The 18,184-nt window shown below is 50.3% G+C and overlaps 1 protein-coding gene across 2 annotated transcripts; it reads left to right on the forward strand.

The window, feature by feature from the left end:
- The first annotated feature begins 9,971 nt into the window (after positions 1 to 9,971).
- Positions 9,972 to 13,163, forward strand: FAM241B (family with sequence similarity 241 member B). Of its 2 annotated transcripts, none has more exons than XM_025284660.2 (3): positions 9,972 to 9,997; positions 11,566 to 11,695; positions 12,370 to 13,163. In XM_025284660.2, exons 2-3 carry the CDS (start codon positions 11,603 to 11,605, stop codon positions 12,637 to 12,639), a joined length of 363 nt encoding a protein of 120 aa, XP_025140445.1. In that variant the 5' UTR covers positions 9,972 to 9,997; positions 11,566 to 11,602; the 3' UTR covers positions 12,640 to 13,163. The 2 variants fall into 2 exon arrangements, with proteins under 2 accessions (XP_025140445.1, XP_006055898.1); XM_006055836.3 differs by lacking the exon at positions 9,972 to 9,997 and adding an exon at positions 10,006 to 10,329.
- The last annotated feature ends 5,021 nt before the right edge of the window (positions 13,164 to 18,184 follow it).

Here is an 18,184-nt window from a genome sequence, read left to right on the forward strand (position 1 = left end):
ATTTGTGGAATGTTTCACCTAGAAGCCGCAGAGTACACATTCTGTTCAATCACCTGTGGAACATTCACCAAGATAGCTTCTCTGACAGACAGGTTGCGGGGCAGGGGCGCGGGCAGCACCATCAGCTCTCTGGAGGGTGAGCCTTTGTCAGCCCCCTCCAGCCCCTGCCTAGATCATTTGGCAGCCCCAGGGAGTTGCAGTCTGCCCCTTCCTGCCAGACCAGAAGGGCTGGAGGGTTCCCAGCAGGGGGAGTACAGTCCCTTCACCCCAATTGCCAAATAGCAATTCCCAGCCCACCCTCTGGAGGAGAAGCGGGCAAGAGAGGTTGAGATGGTTGAATGAGATGGTTTTCATTCATCACCAACTCAATGGACATGAGTTTGAGCCAACTCATGGAGACAGAGAAGGACAGGGAAGCCTGGCGTTCTTCAGTCCATGGGGTCACAAAGAGTTCGACATGACTTAGCGACTAAACAACAACAACAACAACAACCCCACCCCCTGGGCCTGCCTTCTTTCTCTATCCCTCACAGTTCTGGCCTTGCCAAGCCACTTGAAAAAAAAAACAAAACACCTTTTCATTTATATTATAGTTTATTAACAATGTGTTAGATTCAGATCTACAGCAAAGTAATTCAGTTGTGCATATACATGGATCTGTTCTTCTGCAAATTCTTTTCCTGTTTAGCTCAAAGCACTTTTGATCTGATTCTTCTTGGCTTGAAGCAGACCAAGTTTCACCCAGACACCCTAGTTTTGGGGGGGGACTATATTTTATAATGACACAACTCCCCACTTGTTTCTCATCCTTCCCTCCGCTTTCCCTTGCTGCCAACTTCTAACCACAGTGGTGGGGAAAAAAAAAAAAAAAAAGAGTTTCTTTGGACCACAAGACAAACCTCAAAAAAAATCTAAAAAACTGAACTCATCAGTGTATGCTCTCTGACCACAGTGGAATTAAATATGAAATGAACAACAGAGCAATAACAGGGATATTTCCAAATACCTAAAGACTAAATAACACTATTTCAAATAATCCACGGATCAAAACACAACATATCAAAATTTGGGGTACACAGCTAAAAAGTGCTTACAGGAAGATTGATAGCAGTAAATGTTTACTGTAGAAAATTGGGAAAATCTAAAACAAATAATCTAAGCTTCTACCTCAAGAGCTTAGAAAGAGAAGAGCAAAACAAACCCAAAGCAAGCAGAAGGAAGGAAACAATAAAGAGCAGAAATCAATGAGATTGGAAACAAGGACAATAGAGAAAATCAATAAATTTCAAATTTGTTATTTGACTAGAACAATAAAATTGTCAGATCTCCAAGCAAGAATGAAATGGAAAAAAGAGGGATGACACAATTACCAGTATCAGGAAGGAAAAATTAGTTTTTTAGTGTCTGCTGAGCCTGCAGACACTAAAAAGATAATAAGGAAACACCACAAAGAACTCTATAAACAAATGTGACAATTTTGACAAAATGGATCAGTTTCTCCAAAACTACCTGAAAGCCTCAGTCAACCTCAAGAGGAACTATGGAGCTGAAATGGCTCGTGGATATCTCCTACCTCCATCAGTCATTGAATGTGGGCAGCCTCTGGAAGGACTTGGCCTTGGGTGATGTGTCTCTGTAGTGAAGCAATCTATGAAGCGACTGAAGCCTGCCCTGATGCTTCCCCCAGGAATTGGGCAAAGTCCTTCTTGGAGGGGGTCTGGCCGGCAATCCTCCTGTGTCCCACAGTCTGACCCTTGTGCCGCTCAGATCTCCCTTCTCAGTGTTCTGGTGGGCCTTCCTGAGAAACTCTAGTGGGACAAACCTTAGCCACTGTTGTTGTGGCTGCAAATGGCCACTCCACTGCCCCTCAGCTAGCACCTCCGGCAATTTCAGTGATTCACCTGGTGTTATGACCCAGACCCTTGTTCCTGAGGGCTCTGGGCTTCTGGCCATATGCTCTTTTCAGGACAGACTTGCTGCGCCTGTCCTTAGCCATTATTGTTGTTTAGTTGCTCAGTCGTGTTTGACTTTTTTGCAAATCCATGAACTGTAGCCCGCCAGGATCCTCTGTCCATGGGATTTCCCAGGCAAGAATACTGGAGTGGGTTGCCATTTCCTTCTCTAGGGCCCTTAACCATTACACTGGGGAAAAGGAGAACCCAGAGGCATCCAAGTGGATCACCTAGGTGTCATACATGGTCCTCTGTCCCCATTTTGTAAGAGCAGTCCTACCTCCCCCTGGTGACCAGGACCAGTTACTCCTGCCCAGAGAGTGACTCATGCCTGCAAGTCTCCAGACACAAGAACCCGAAGTACTCAGGTTGCACTCTCGGTTTAACAGGACTCTTGCTGTGTTTTCTGGCATCAGTTACTGCTGCTTCTGTTCCTTGGCTTCTTAATGCATTTCTAACTGGAGAAACAGCAGCTTGTAAAGGTCTTTGATTCAAGGTACAGAATGCACCTCTGAGAATGGCGCCTCTTTGCAGAGAGCCGCCTCTGAGCTGGCGCTTGGCTGCGCCTTCAGTGCGCTGTTGTAATTTTCAGTCCGGCCAGTAGTTTCCTTCTGGTGACATAAGTAATATAACCAGTGGGTTCCATGGTCATGAGCATGATCTGCACCCGTTTTGCTGTAAAAATAGAACCTCTTGGTCTAATGCAGTGTAATATGGGATTCCATACTTGTAGATTAAACACTCTGTAAGATGTATGGGGCTTCCCAGGTGGCCCAGTGGTGAAGAATCTGCCTGCCAATGCAGGAGACGCAGGAGATATGGGTTTGATCCCTGGGTCAGGAAGATCCTTTAGACTAGGAAAAGGCAACCTGCTCCAGTATTATTCCCTGGAAAATTCCATGGACGGAGGAGCTTAGCGGTCTACAGTCTGTGGGGTTGCAAAGAGTTGAACATGACCCAATGATTGAACACACACACAAGACGTATGGTGTTAACTGAGGCCCTTTAGGCCAGAAAGGCACACACACTCCTGGAGTGTGTTTTCATCCCTGCCAGAAGGAATCTTCAGCACTTCGAGGCTGGAAGGGGCCCAATGAAATCAACTTGTCACCAAGTAGCCAGAGGGTCTCCTTGAGGACTGGTACTGTACTGGGGACTCCGTGTTGGTCTTTATTGTTGGCATTTGGATATTCAAAGGAGGCAAGTGACTGTAATTATGATGATGTACCCTGGCCAATGTTTCTATCTGGGGCTTGAGCTATGAAAGAAGTTTATCTTTGTTGCTGTGCCTGCGTGCTTAGTCGTGTCCGACTCTTTGTGACCCTTTGGACGGTAGCCCACCAGGCTCCTCTGTCCATGGGGTTTTACAGGCAAGAATACTGAAGCAGGTTGCATTTCCTTCTCCAGGGGATCTTCTTGACCCAGGGATTGAACCCACATCTCCTGTGCATTGCAGGTGGATTCTTTATCCGCTGAGCCATAGCAAAGTGGAATTTGCTGCTTTGTATCTGAAGAGGCTTTAAGTTTAGGGGTAGCCATCTGACAAAGGAGCATCTACCACAGTGTTTTAAAAACAACACCCCGGCGTCCACAACCTTAAGTGCCTGTTCAGTCACCTAGAATGGAGATGCCTAGGCTTTACCTCCTAGAGGTTCTGATTCAATTGGTTTGGGCACCCACAGTTTATGAAAGTTCCCTTTGATGATTCTAATATGCAAGGAGGTTTGAGAACCATTGTATTAGTGGATAGAGAAATCAAGTGAGGTCTTGATTAGTATTTTCTTTCCTACAGAATAGAACATGTGGCTGTGTAGCTCATATCGGAGAAGGCAACAGCAACCCACTCCAGTACTCTTGCCTGGAAAATCCCATGGACGGAGGAGCCTGATAGGCTGCAGTCCATGAGGTCGCTAAGAGTCGGGCACGACTGAGCGACTTCACTTTCATTTTTCACTTTCACGCATTGGAGAAGGAAATGGCAACCCACTCCAGTGTTCTTGCCTGGAGAATCCCAGGGACAGAGGAGCCTAGTGGGCTGCTGTCTATGGGGTCGCACAGAGTCAGACCCGACTGAAGTGACTTAGCAGCAGCAGGAGGAGCAGCAGCTCATATAGCAAGGATATTGCTTGTGGGGAAATTACCAAGATGGCACCAGTCAGGCTCTCTTGCCCCACACTCTCACGCCCTCTTGTCCCCTGTTTTGTAAACAATGACTTTGCATGATTATGTAACAGCTGAGATCAGTCACAGCACTGCAAGTGCACTTCACCAGGTACTCACTTGGTTGGTCAGTGGCTACTTTGTGCGGTATGACTGTATGAGCTTACCATGAAAGCCCTGGCTGCTGCTGCATCAGCGCTACAGCTGAGCGGCATCATGCTTATGTTGTATGAGGTTATGTTATGGCTGCTGCGTCAGCCAGGAGAGAGGCTGTGTTATGGCCGCCATGCCAGCCAGGAGAGAATAAACATGTATGCAGTCCCTGTGGTTCCTGGTATCTTCTTCTAACCTCTTAGCTTGCACCTTGCCTACCCTGGGTTCAGCAAACAGTGTGAACAGTAAGACAACTGGTGTCACAAACAGAATCAGCAATACACTACTGTTTTTGAAACTTCTGTTTCTCACGCATGTGTGTATGTGTGTGTGTGTGTGGCTACTACGTTGTGATATAAAATGTATAAAGAGTTTGAAAAGCCTCTGGTCTAAAGTAGTGCTTGTCAAACTTCAGTGTGTAATAGTAACTTTGCAAAGACCAGACAAGCCAAGAGCACACTTTTACCGGGCACCTGCTGGGAGTAAGCCACGACCTGGGGCCAGTCTTGTGCTAACAGCATCCGATGCGGGAGCACAAAGTAAAAGGGAAGCAGAGATGGGACAGAGCAGGGGGAGGCTGTTTGTTGGTAGGTGGGTCCAGAGCTGGGAGAATCTGTTCATTTGAACCCTGGCTCTGCCACTGACCTTGGGTTGGTCATCTAGAATCTGAGTCTCAGTTGTTTTTTTTTTTTAAATCAGCAAAAGGGGAATGATAACATATACTTTTCCTATTTCATAATCAAAAAAGATGATGTGGTCTCTGGAAAAGTATTTGAAAGGGGTAGGGACTCTGCACACTTAGAGATTAGTATTATCCCGTGGAACAATTGGAACTGATGTTTGTATCGCTGGCATTAAAATTGGGGGATGGGGGTGGGATTTAGATTAGGCGGGGAGGGCATTTGGACAGATAGGCCCAAGCAAAGCATGACTTGGGGTGATGTACATCAGGGAGAGTGAAGAGACTGGGCAGGCGGAGCTGAGGGAGAGGTTTGATAAGAGTGTACTGGGGCCAGATTTGGAGTGTTATTGGAGCCTGTCAATGAGTTGGTTCTCACCGGAGCAGATAATATGGAATCACTGCAGGTTCCCAAGCACAGGAGACACCCGAAGGAAGTGGAGAGGTAGGAAAAGTGACTCACAGTCCTGAAGCTATTTACATTGGTAACAACAGGGCTTTTCCAAGTGCAGTCAAACACGACTGCCTTCTAAAGCTGTTCTAGAGCTCCCCTCGCTGAGGGGACTTCCTCCTCTGGGCTCTCACCATTATCTCCAGCTGGACTCTATCTCCTTGGCAGCTGTTGTACCAGCTCAAGCCTTCCTAGAACCATCTCTTATTTCCTGTTTCCCCCCAGCCCACAGAGGTTTCTCCCTTCTTGGGGCTTCTGGGTTAAGTGTGTCTGCGTGGTCACTCAGTCGTGTCTGACTCTTTTGTGACCCCCAAGGACTGTAGCCCACCAGGCTCCACTATCTATGGGATTGTCCAGGCAAGAATATTGGAGTGGGTTACCATTTCCTCTTCCAGGGGATTTTCCCGACCCAAGGATCGAACCCACATCTCCCGAGGCTCCTGCTTTGGTAGGCAGATTCTTCACCACTGAGTCACCTCAGTGACCTCAGTCACCTCACTTATGGAGCTCTACTTATGAAAGGTAGTGGTCCCTGCCCTGGTTGTTCCCTAGAATCAGCTGAAATTTGTTTCTTAAAACCTCTTAAGGACTTCCCTGGTGGCCCAGTGCTTAAGACTCTGCACTTCCACTGCAGGGGGCACAGGCTTGATCCCTGTTCAGGGAACTAAAATCCCACATGCCATGCAGTGCAGCATCACCCCCCCCCCGCAAAAAAAACCTCTTCATGTCCAGGTTCTATCCCATATCAATGGCATTGTCATCTCTGGGGTGGCACTCAGGCATCGGGATTGTTTTTAAACACCCCAGATAAGTCCAATGTACAGACAGTTTTGAGATCCACAGACCACCTCTGACAATCAGGCACCTTGCCTTGGGTCACCCCTTCCATGTATGTGCTATATCGACCTGCACCAAGTGTAGGAAGAAAGTATTAGGATTTCAGTTTGTCTTTATTTGAAATATCATTCTCTTCTAATGCACGTGCTTTACAATTGACTTAATGTAGTGGAGCAGTAGAGATGACAGTGACTACTGAGAACTTACTGAGGCCAGGCTCTCACCCAAGCACTTTACACCAAGCGCTGAGTGCTTCACAAAAGCTTGATGAAATGGCTACTGCTTCTATATGCATTTTACAGACGAAGGAACTGAGGCCAGAAAGGTTGAGTAACTGGCCCATCACACCATCAGAAAGCAGCTGTGCCAAATTCCAATCCAGGTTGGCTCTAGCATCCACGTTTTATCAATAATACCAATCTGCTCTCATAGCACACATGTATAACTTATAAACAAATAAATAATACAAAAATACTATACAGATATTGGGGGGCCTGCTCAACATTTTTTATTGTTTTCTTTTTTCTTACAGATTTTTAAAGTCTTTATTGAATTTGTTACAATATTGCTTCTGTTTTATGTTTGGTGTTTTAGCCATGAGGCATGTGGGATCCTAGCTACCTGCCCAGGGATCGAACCCTCACCTCCTGCATTGGAAGGTGAAATCTTAAGCACTGGACTACCAGGAAGTCCCGTGATAAGTTTTCATAATCAAATAATTAAACCATATTGACAGACAATGAGCCCTTGAAGCAAGGTCTAAGTCTCAATCTTCTTTCTCTTACTCCACCTAGGGGCCAATGAGCATCTATGTCCTTATATATATCTGCTCCCAGAAATGGCAACCCACTCCAGTATTCTTGCCTGGAGAACTCCATGGACAGAGGAACCTGGAGGGCTACAGTTCATGGGGTTCACAAAGAGTCGGAGAAGACTGAATGACTAACACTATATACATCTGCTCCCAGAAACATCTACTGATTGATAATCACAACAAATGGTTATCAACACTTGCCATGTGCCAGAGACTCTCAATTCTTAATCTTCTTAACTAACCTTAATTAAACCCTTCTTAATCTTCACAGCAATACTGAAGGCAACTGCTCTGATTAGCCCCATTGTGCAGACAAGGCAACTGAGCAGTTCAGTAACTTGCCAGAGTCTGACTCACCTTGTGGACTGCAGAGTTCACTGCCTCCCACTGGTGAACAGGTCCACCGGGAGACGCTTAGGCTGGGCAGGGATTGAAAACATTGGGAAAGAGGCAGAGGTTGGTCGTTCACTTTTTTGCCAGGTTCCCTTCCCTATTTGCCTGACAAGTAAGCTCCTATCTACCGTTCTGGTTCCTGTACAAAGACCACCTCCTCTAGAAGCCTGCCTTCTTCCTTCACATTACGGTTAGTTGCACTTGTCCTGCGTTTCATGCCTCGTCTTCCCCACTGGGAAGTTCCACGCTGGAAGTGGGGTTGGAGTTCCTTGAGGGCAGGGCCGTTCAGTTCAGTTGCTCAGTCATGTCCGACCCTTTGTGACCCCTGGGATTGCAGCACAGCAGGCTTCCCTGTTCATTACCAACTTCCGGAGCCTGCTCAAACTCATGTCCATCGAGTCCGTGATGTCATCCAACTATCTCATCCTCTGTCGTCCCCTTCTCCTCCTGCCTTCAATTTTCTCAGCATCAGGGTCTTTTCTAATGAGTCAGTTCTTCACATCAGGTGGCCAGTATTGGAGCTTCAGCTTCAGCATCAGTCTTTCCAATAAATATTCAGGGTTGATTTCTTTTAGGATTGACTGGTTTGACCTTCTTGCTGTCCAAGTGACTCTGAAGAGTCTTCTCCAACACCAGAGTTCAAAAGCATTAATTTTTCAGTGCTCAGCTTTCTTTATGGTCCAACTCTTGTTGGATCATGACCAAGTCATGTATGGACATACATGACTACTGGAAAAACCATAGCTTTGACTAGATGAGCCTTTGTCAGCAAAGTGATGTCTCTGCTTTTTAATATTCTGTCTAGGTTTGTCATAGTTTTTCTTCCAAGAAGCAAGCATCTTTTAATTTCATGGTTATAGTCACCATCTGCAGTGATTTTGGAGCCCCAGAAAATAAAGTCTGTCACTGTTTACCCATCTACTTGCCATGAACTGATGGGACCAGATGCCATGATCTCAGTTTTTTTAAATGTTGAGTTTTAAGCCAGCCTTTTCACTCTCCTCTTTCACCTTCATCAAGAGGCTCTTTACTTCCTCTTTGCTTTCTACCATAAGGGTGGTGTCATCTGCATATCTGAGGTTATTGATATTTCTCCCAGCAATCTTGATTCCAGCTTGTGCTTCATCTAGTCCATCTGCATATAAGTAAAATAAGCAAAGTGACAATGTACAGCCTTGTCGTACTCCTTTCCCAATTTTGAACCAGTCTGTTATTCCATGTCCAGTTCTAACTGTTGCTTCTTGACCTGCATACAGATTTCTCAGGAGGCAGGTAAGGTGATCTGGTATTCCCACTCTTTATGAATTTTCCACAATTTGTTATGATCCACAGCCAAAGGGTTTAGCATAGTCAATGAAGCAGAAGTAGACGTTTTTCTGGAATTCTTTTGCTTCCATCGGATATTGGCAATTTCATCTCTGATTCCTCTGCCTTTTCTAAATCCAGCTTGAACATCTGGAAGTTCTCGGTTCATGTACTATTGAAGAATTTTGAGCATTACTTTGCTAGCATGTGAGATGAGTGCAATTTTGTGGTAGTTTAAACATTCATTGGCATTGCCCTTCTTTGGGATTGGAATGAAAACTGACCTTTTCCAGTCTTGTGACCACTGCTGAGTTTTCCAAATTTGCTGGCATATTGGGTACAGCACTTTAACAGCACCATCTGTTAGGATTTGAAATAGCTCAGCTGGAATTCCATCACCTCCACTAGCTTTGTCCGTAGTGATGCTTCCTAAGGCCCACTTGACTTCACACTCCAGGATGTCTGGCTCTAGGTGAGTGATCACACCATCGTGGTTATCTGGGTCATGATGATCTTTTTTGTACAGTTCTTCTGTGTATTCTTGCCACCTCTTCTTAATATCTTCTGCTTCTGTTAGGTCCATACCATTTCGGTCCTTTATGGTGCCCATCTTTATATGAAATGTTCCCTTGGTATCTCTAATTTTCTTGAAGAGATCTCTAATCTTTCCTATTCTATTGTTTTCCTCTATTTTTTTTGCATTGATCACTGAGGAAGGCTTTCTTATTTCTCCTTGCTATTCTTTGGAGCTCTGCATTCAGATAGATATATCTTCTCTTTTTTCCTTTGTCAGGGCTTCCCTGATAGCTCAGTTGGTAAAGAATCAGCCTGCAATTCAAGAGACCCCGGTTTGATTCCTGGATTGGGAAGATCTGCTGTAGACGGGTTAGGCTACCCACTCCAATATTCTTAGGCTTCCTTTGTGCCTCAGCTGGTAAAGAATCCACCCGTAATACGGAAGACCTGGGTACGATCCCTGGGTTGGGAAGATCCCCTGGAAAAGGGAAAGGCTACCCCCTCCCGTATTCTGGTCTGGAGAATTCCATGGAGCATATAGTCCATGGGATCGCAAAGAGTCGGACACGACTAAGCGACTTTCACTTCACTTTCTCCTTTGCGTTTCACTTCCAGAAGTTCCACACTGGAAGTGGGGTTGGACTTCCTTGAGGGCAGGGGTGGGTCCTACTTAAAGGGGTGGGTCCTACTTAAAGGCTCAGCAACTCAAAACGGCGGGCTGAGCCTGTGCCACCCAGGTCAGAGGCTCCCCCACATCCTAGTTTTTCCTCCTCCTCTTCTCCCTTCTCTTTGCTTTCTTTCTTCCTCCGCACTCCCTCTCTCCCAGCCCTGAGGTGCACCGGGTCCTCTTTCAGTTCCACTTCTGCCGGGTGTGCCTCCCTCCTCCCTCTTCTTGCGCCGCCTGGGTCCCGGCAGCTGCAGTTTCCCCAGAGGCCTACAGAGGGAGCTGCCGCGCCACCTGCGGGGCAGTGCGGCTGCGGCGCGCGCTTCCTGTGAGGTCAGGTGGGAGGAAGCGGTCTGGGAGCCGCGGGGAGTGGACGCCACCGAGGCCCGGGAGCCGCGCCCGTAGGTGAGTGTCCGAGACCCTGGGCGCGGGGGAGCGAGGGTGCACTCCTCCCTTCCCCTGGGCCTGGTCTCGGAGTCGGGCTCGGCGGCCCGGGCAGCGGCCCCTCCCACCCCGGCAGCGCGCCCTGCGATCCTCGTTCCCCACCCCCACCTCCCTTAGTGCTGGAAGGGCCCACCGCACCCTCAGCCCACCCAGCGGGGCGGGATGGCAAGGCGCAAAGGGACTGCGGAGGACCTTGGACCCTCTTGGTTATTTGCAAGGGCCAGCAGGCTTCGAAAAGGGGATCCGCCTGTCCATGCCTTGGGCAAGGGAAAAGGGCTCTTAACCCCTTTTGGCGTGTGTGTCACGAGTGCTTTTGAAAATTTAGACGAAAACTGTGGCTCATATTCTGAAAAATAATGGCCTTGACCCAGATTAGGGGAGAAGCGTGGAAGGACCCCCACCTCCAGCCATGGACTCCCTTGGGGCCCTCCCCCCTCCTTTTCTCCCTTCCCCTCCCAGATCCGCAGCAGCACCCCCCGTCCTGTATTTCGGGAAGGCTGGCCCCGCCCTCCTGGTGTTACCTGAGAGGTGAGGGGCAGCTGAGGGTAAGCCCTTTGCAGGAAAGCAGCTCTGAAGTGGGCCCTGTCTCCTGCGGGCAGAAGGCCTGAGTCCCTAGCATCTCCCCGAAGGAACAGCACACTGGACCATTGTTGAACAGAAGGGAAATGGAGACACTGAACTCCACACTTAGTAACAGAGAGGGACCTTGGGCCGGAGTTCTTGGTTTCATGCTCTTTCTCTGCTGCCCATGAATGGGTGGTCCTAGGTGAGTGAGGTAAGCCCCTCTGGGTCTCTAGCTGTAGCAGCCCTAGAAGACTGTTAGGAGGTGTGAGTGAGATGAGCCTTGGTGGACTTGATGAGCAAGGGTTGTCGTCTCCTTTGTTGCTGGCAGTGGTAATTAATAATAAAACTTCCTTTTCCAAGGATCTTTTTTTTTTTTTTTTCCTGCAGCAACTGGGAACTTACACATGCCCCCTACATTGGGGTGAGGAGTCTTAACCACTGGGCTGCCAGGGAAGTCCCTCCAAGGGTCCTTTTGATAGTTTTCCTAGTGGGCTCTTTCAAACAGCTAGTATTTCTCTTCTTTTTATTAGCTAGACACACCATCTGCTCAGCCTGGGTCACCAATGTGAGCACCCAGAATTGCAGTTTTTCCCACTGAAAGCAAGCATGTCTTTGGTGAATGTTTTCCTTCAGGTATTTTGAGGCCTGGGGAAAGGTGCAGCCTGGAAGGATGGTTCGGATCTTGGCCAATGGGGAAATTGTGCAGGATGATGACCCCCGCGTGAGGAATACTACCCAGCCACGCAGTGGCACTCCTCGACAGGTAGGTACCCAGCCCTGTGGATGAGAGCAGCTGGTCTCCTGTGCAATGTACCAGTTACTTCTTCACTCCCAGAGGCTCCCTTGCTGGGGATTAACCTTCTCTACTGAAGCCCTGTTTATAGAGAGCAGGGCTGGGCAGCCTGGGGGTTTAAGGCTTGGGGAAAACCCCAGTAGATTTATTTCTCAGCCTCCTGCCTCCCCAGCTCTCCTTCCTCCAGGCAGCCTTCCCAGACTTCAAACCCAAGAGCTCTCTCCCTTAATCTGGTCAGCAACCCCTACTGGAGCCAGCATCTTTTAGAGTCTGTTGGATGAGAGAGAAGCTGGAGAATAAGTGGAGAAGATGAGCCCGTGGCTGCATGATGAGGAGTTGAAAAGAAGGAAGGAGGAGGTTAAAAATGTCCTCCCAGAAGCCACACCCTGTAGTCTTACCCTGTTGCCTCCTTCCTCTACTCTCTCTCACGTGACGTAGGGAATATGGATTGGCATTTTCTATGCTCTGAGAGCTTGTGACTCAGTGGTTGGGCTTCGTATGGGTAGCATTTGGGAATTGCTGAGAAAGGAGGGTGTGGCCCCAGGTGGTCTTAGGGGAGGGCAGGCATCCTCCTGCCTTCAGTGCCTCAACTCCAGGGAAGCTTTCTCTGGATTCATTCGTCTCTCTCTGTCTTCACCTCGCAGAGCTTTCTCAATAGGGGCCATGGTGCCTCCCTGGGGGGTCCCGGCCCCCGCCAGCAGCAGGCAGGCGCCAGGCTGGGTGCCGCTCAGTCCCCCTTCAATGACCTCAACCGGCAGCTGGTGAATATGGGCTTCCCACAGTGGCATCTGGGCAACCACGCCGTGGAGCCGGTGACCTCCATCCTGCTGCTGTTCCTGCTCATGATGCTCGGCGTGCGCGGGCTCCTGCTGGTGGGCCTCGTCTACCTGGTGTCCCACCTGAGTCAGCGGTGACCTCCAGGGGCTGCTGGGGGGCAGGTGTGTGGGAGGGGGAGCTGCGGGGCCTCGGTGTGAGAGCAGGCACGTGGGGAGGAACTCCACACCGGTGCCTTGAGGGTGCGCTCAGAGAGCCTGTGTGCACATCGTGTTAAGCAAGAGGCAGAGGGAGCCTCTAGTCCAACATTCCCAAAGGATCGGGTGATCCCCACTTCATTCCCTTGAGACGCGTTTAGCTAGTGTCAGACATTAAGCACAAAGTCCCAGCAAGAGAGGGATTCTCTTTCCAATTCTCTTCCAATCCTTTTATGCCAAGAAGAAAGTCTCCGCTAGGTGCCAATGTGTTCTCATGCCCAGAACACAGGCTGGCTTCCCCGTTACTAGGGAGCAGGCCTGGGGCTTAGTGGGAAAAGTTTCCAGACTTTTATAGCTCCGTTCCATTTTAATGGTATATTTTTATTGGCTACCTTTTTATTTATGACACGTGGTACTGGTATTCTACATATTGTGGTGGCATTTTCAATAAAGAAATTTAAGTAAAAGTGTGTCCACGTAAAGACATGCGTAGTACGGCTGCATGGAGATCTGGAAGACATGTTGAGGGTGGTTTGGGAGCGGCTGGGGCTGGTGAAATGGGCAGAGGGGGGCATTGACCTTGGAGGGTGGTTTCCAACCTTTTCCCTGCAGCCTCTGAGAGCAGGGGCAGTGGGCCAGGTAAAGCCTGGAGTTGGGCCCTTTGACTGATGCTTAGATAACTGGCTCACTCTTAGATGTTGCCTTGTTGGGGGTGGGGTGGCATGGGGCAGGTCCTCTGACAAGAACAGCCAGTGAGGCTCTGTGTCAGGACAGCTGGGGTGCAAGTCTCCCTGGCCCTGGGGCTCGGACCAGAGGCTGTTCAGCCCTCCCTCAGCCTCCCAAGGCTCTCAGCCTCTAACCTCGGGACACTCTCCTCAGAAAGCAGAGGTCTTGGCACTGACCAGTCGGTGCATGTAGGGTGAGGGTGCCCGGCTTTTGGTGAGTAGCGGCCTTGAACTATGGCTGGTTGAGCCCTGGGTCTGTGTGGAGGCCCTGCTGGGGGGCCGGAGTGGCACTGGATGCCTCAGGGCTCTGGGCCTGCAGTGGGCTGATCGTCAAAGGTCAGAGAGAGGCTGGGTGAGCTTGAGGGCTCCCCATGCCTGGGGACCAGACTTGTCACCCTTCATTTAGGGTCCTCCTTCTGGGTCTGGTGGTGTGGGGGAGGAAGGCAGGTTTGGGAGGTGCTTCTTGAAAGCCCGGGCCGGGGCAGCAGACCATGGGGTGTATGTGGGGGAGACTTGGGGAGAGGAGGAGATGGTTCCTGTCCCTGCTGAGAGCCTGTGTGCTATGGGGGACAGAACCCTCTCCCCCCAACCCTGTGCCCTGGAGGGAGCTGGTGGCTTTTATCACAGACACTCCCAGGGGAAGCTTTATGCCTTTCAAACAGGACTTTCTTCTCAAGGTCATCTGTGTCTTTATTTATTTAGGAGTCTAGCTCCCAGTGGGTCCTCTGGGGCCTGGGCAGGGGAGGGGGTACCCAGGCCTGGCTGCTCTCCTGGCTGTCTCCTGGGGCACCTCCTCCTGGGGCACATCCCCCAGCCTGGGGCTGCTCCCCCAGCCCCCAGTGGCTCCAGCCCAGCAGCCCTGGGGGAGGGAAGACCCCTACAGCTTCCCCTCTCCTGAACCTCCCCGTCAGTGCTTCTCTCTGGGGCTGAGCTTTCCTTGCCTTCTTGCCTTGTAGAACTCTGAAGAAAAAAACCTTAAGTGAACCTTCAGTGTATAAAATTCCTTGAAGGGCTATGAATCTGAGTCCATAAATTCAGGAGGACTGAGAACCGTGTCTTTCTGTAATTCAGTTTCCATTCCCAAAGCCTGCAGCCTTGGAGGAGAATTTAGAGTGCTTTAGAGAAGGCAGGGCCCTCCTCCCTGCTCCCTCTAGAAGGAGGCAGACCGGGCAAGCGCTAGGTTGGGGGTTGGGAGGAGCCCCGGGCATCAGCCCCTGGGGCAGTGGCGCACCCCCCCCCCCCATCTCCATGGACTTGTTAGCCAGCTTAAGGGAAGAAGTAGGGATTTGAAAAAAGTGAGTTGTTGAAGGAAGAAGTGCTGTTTGCTGCTTGAGCTCAACACTCAAGACACAGACCCAATAGAGCTGCTGTGGTTGAAGTGGGCCGGGGTCCCAGGGGCCCCTCTTGACCCCCTTTCCTCAACCCACCTTCCCTGTGCCCCGTGGACTCCAGGCGGATTGCTAACCAACGTCCTGCCTCATTTCTCAAGGTCCAGGGTCTGAAAATATGCCTCGTAGAGGCAGTGTGCTGAGAGCAGGCGCCTCCTGGGGTTGTGCAGCCTTTGGAGCTGCTAGTAATACAAGCCATCTCTGTCTCCTGTATGAGGTCCTTTGGTAAACCCTCGCCACCAAGAAATCGTGCTGCAGGCGTGTTCTAAGCAGGTGGAGGTGGCCAGATGCAGACCGCCGAGTGAGGCCGAGCGCTGCCTTGGCCCAGTGGGCGTCCTAGCTGGAGGTTTGCTGAACAGGTAAACCCCCTTCCTCTTCTGCTCCCTGACCCACCACCCTGCCTGCTACATGATGGGACCCCCCAGACTGGGCCACCTTGAGGGCAGATTTCAGTGGAGGTTTCTACTAATCCCTAGGGCTAATCCTCCGAGCCCTGTGTTTCTATGTCAGGTTGGATTTGTGGCCTGACTGCCTCGGAAGCCACAGCTGGGTTCCCTCTGCTGCCTCTGTGAGGCTGGAGACAACCACTGTCCCCCCGTGGGGCTTTTTCAACCCCCTAGTTGGGGCTGTCTGGTGAGGAGCTCCTGGCCCCACCATCTGTTGCTGCTCCATCTCCCAGCACTAGCGGCCTCTTGGGCCCTTCCTTCCACAAGTTCCAAGCCCTTTGCTCTACACCCTCTACCCCTCCCCCACCCACCAGCTAGCCTGCAAGTGGGGACCACAGCTCCATCTCCCCAGAAGAAACACCAAGCCTGAGACAGAGCTAAACAGTGTTGCCAGCTCTGGGACTCTGCTTGGGCCATTTAACAGAGGCAGCGAGCCAGGCTTTCCAACCAAGGACTCCAGCTCTCTGAGGTAAGGGAAAAGCCCTGCTCTGGTGGTCAGAGCCTCTGCCCAGGGATGCCCAACCATGAGGGCAGAGAAGGCCCCGCACCCTGGACGGCTGGGCCCTGGAGGAAGCCTGTTTGTTTGCAGACTCTGCTCTGCTTTGTGGGTCTGTGACCTTGGACGGCTCACTTAGCCTCTAGAGCCTTGTTGCTCATCTCCAATGAGGGGTAATGATCTGGGTCCTTCCTGCTGCCTAGAGCCTTGGGGATCACACTTGGTGCAGTGGGTGAGAGAGAAGGACGGGTGCGTAGGGGGGAGAATGCTTCAACTCCTGCACCTCCTCCTCAGATGCTGCCCCTTGAGCCAGTACAGTGGGCTCAGCCAGAGCAGTCACCATGTCCAGGCAGCCAGAACCCCCGGCCGGGGGCAGTGCTGGGCTTTGATGACCAGCGTCACCACCCGCCCCACTTCTGCTGGAGAAGACATGCAGCTGCTTCTCTCACTCCTTAAGCTGAGGCCTTGTTACGTGTCTCGTGTCAGGACAGGAGAGATTTGCTGAATGTGCTGTGTGCCTGACACTGTGCTAAGCGCTCGGTGTCATTTGTCAGCAGAACGTCATCGGTTCTATCAGTGTTGTCCTTCACTGCTGAGCACACTGTGTGTGTTAGTCGCTTCAGTCCTGCCTGACTCTTTGCAACCCCGTGGATTGTAGCCCACCAGGTTCCTCAGTCCATGGGATTCTTCAGGCAAGAATACTGGAGTGGGTTGCCATTTCCTTCCCCAGGGAATCTTCCCGACCCAGGGATCAAACCCAGGTCTCCTGCATTGCAGGCTGATTCTTTGCTGTCTGAGCCACAAGAGCTCAGCACACTGCAGAGCATATATAATCCACCTGAGGATCCCCCACCCCTTCAACCCCTAAGTGAGCAGTGGTTAGAGCTAGGATTCAGACTGAGGCCAAGCCTAGTCTTGACCACACCTCTAGACTTGTTTCAAATGCAGATCCCCAGACCTCACCATAGACTCTGAGATGCGCTGAGGGGTGTGGCCCAGAACTTGCCGCTAACAAAGCCCCCCAGGTGATTCTGATGGAGCGTTGTGGGTAAGTTCAGCCCCTGACTGGGCTGTGGTCCAGAGAGAGGAGAGAGACAGGGTGGTCACAGGCCTCACCACCTGCTGGCATCCATGTGACCATCAGATCAGTTCTGTGAGGGCAGAGGGCACAGGGTGGGTGGAAGGATTCTAGCTGAGCTGCCTGGCTGGGGGGCCTCTAGAGCTTCCCAGTTCCGGGCCGCAGCCACTGGGTGGGGTGCAGCCCTCTTCCCTGCTTTCCTGAACATGCGACGTTTTCACTGCAAACCGACAAGGAAAGAAGTCCGATTATCTCATGTAGGGTCCCTGAAGGACCAGACAGGCGAGGGTGAGGGGGGCAGAGGGCTGTGCCCCCACAGCTAGATGGAGAGAGAAGCCGGCAGCCTGTCTAGCAGGGCGCCACCACGGGAGACTGAGGCTTAAGGCTCACATCTCCTTGTGCTGCTTGCGTTAGTCCCTCCGGTGCTGGGCCCTACGGGGGGCTGGATGCCAAATTCCCAGCTCCACGTCCCGTCAACCAGTGACCTCGGGCAAGGTCCACATTCTCCCTGCCTCTCCATGTCCTCATCTGCACCTCCCGCTGGCGGGAGGATCAGTATATAAACTCATGGGAAATACTTAGCAGTTTTTGGCACAAGGCTAGCACTTGATAATACCATGCTCACACAGCGGTGGCATTAGGGTTTACATAATAATTTTCTTTAGAGCAACACAAATTTTACTTAAAAAGTATTTTGAAAAGGAAGACTCATAGTACTATTGCAAATTGAAGGCCAACGTTCCCTGCCATTCCTCATAAATATTAGCACAAGTAAATTCAGTGTAGAGAAAATGACATGATTCCAGTTTCACCATTTAGCTAGTAGCCACTGCTGTTCGTCAAGGCTCTAAGTCTGATACCTGCTTTCTTTGTTAAAAAGGTGGTTTATGAGGATTTGGAGAGGTGTTAAAGACCCATTGGCATCTTGCTGAGATGCTCCCCTTGATGGATTCAGAAGACTGAAGAGAAATGAAAAGGGAATGGCTTTCTCACGGAAGGACTCAGTGCTGTGTTTGTGAATTACTTACCATCATCTTGTGAACCATAAATCATTTCATACTCTGCCATGTGAAAGCATCCTACAACTGTGGGAAGCATTGTATGATCTTGGGCAAGCTATTTAAAAGTGTTTTTAAATTGGAGGATAATTGCTTTACATTTTTTGTTGGTTTCTGCCATACAACAACGTGAATCCGCCATAAGAATGTTTTAAAAATTTAGTCTGAAAAACAATTCGTTTGCATGGTTCAAAGACCAGGCAATGGACAGATGCATACAGGCAAAGTCTCCTTCCTTCCTCCTCCTCATCCATCCATCCATTCCCCCCTTCACCCTCTAACTACTGTTCTTAGCAT

This window comes from Bubalus bubalis, chromosome 4 (assembly GCF_019923935.1).
Source record: "Bubalus bubalis isolate 160015118507 breed Murrah chromosome 4, NDDB_SH_1, whole genome shotgun sequence".
Classification (NCBI taxonomy): Eukaryota; Metazoa; Chordata; class Mammalia; order Artiodactyla; family Bovidae; genus Bubalus; species Bubalus bubalis.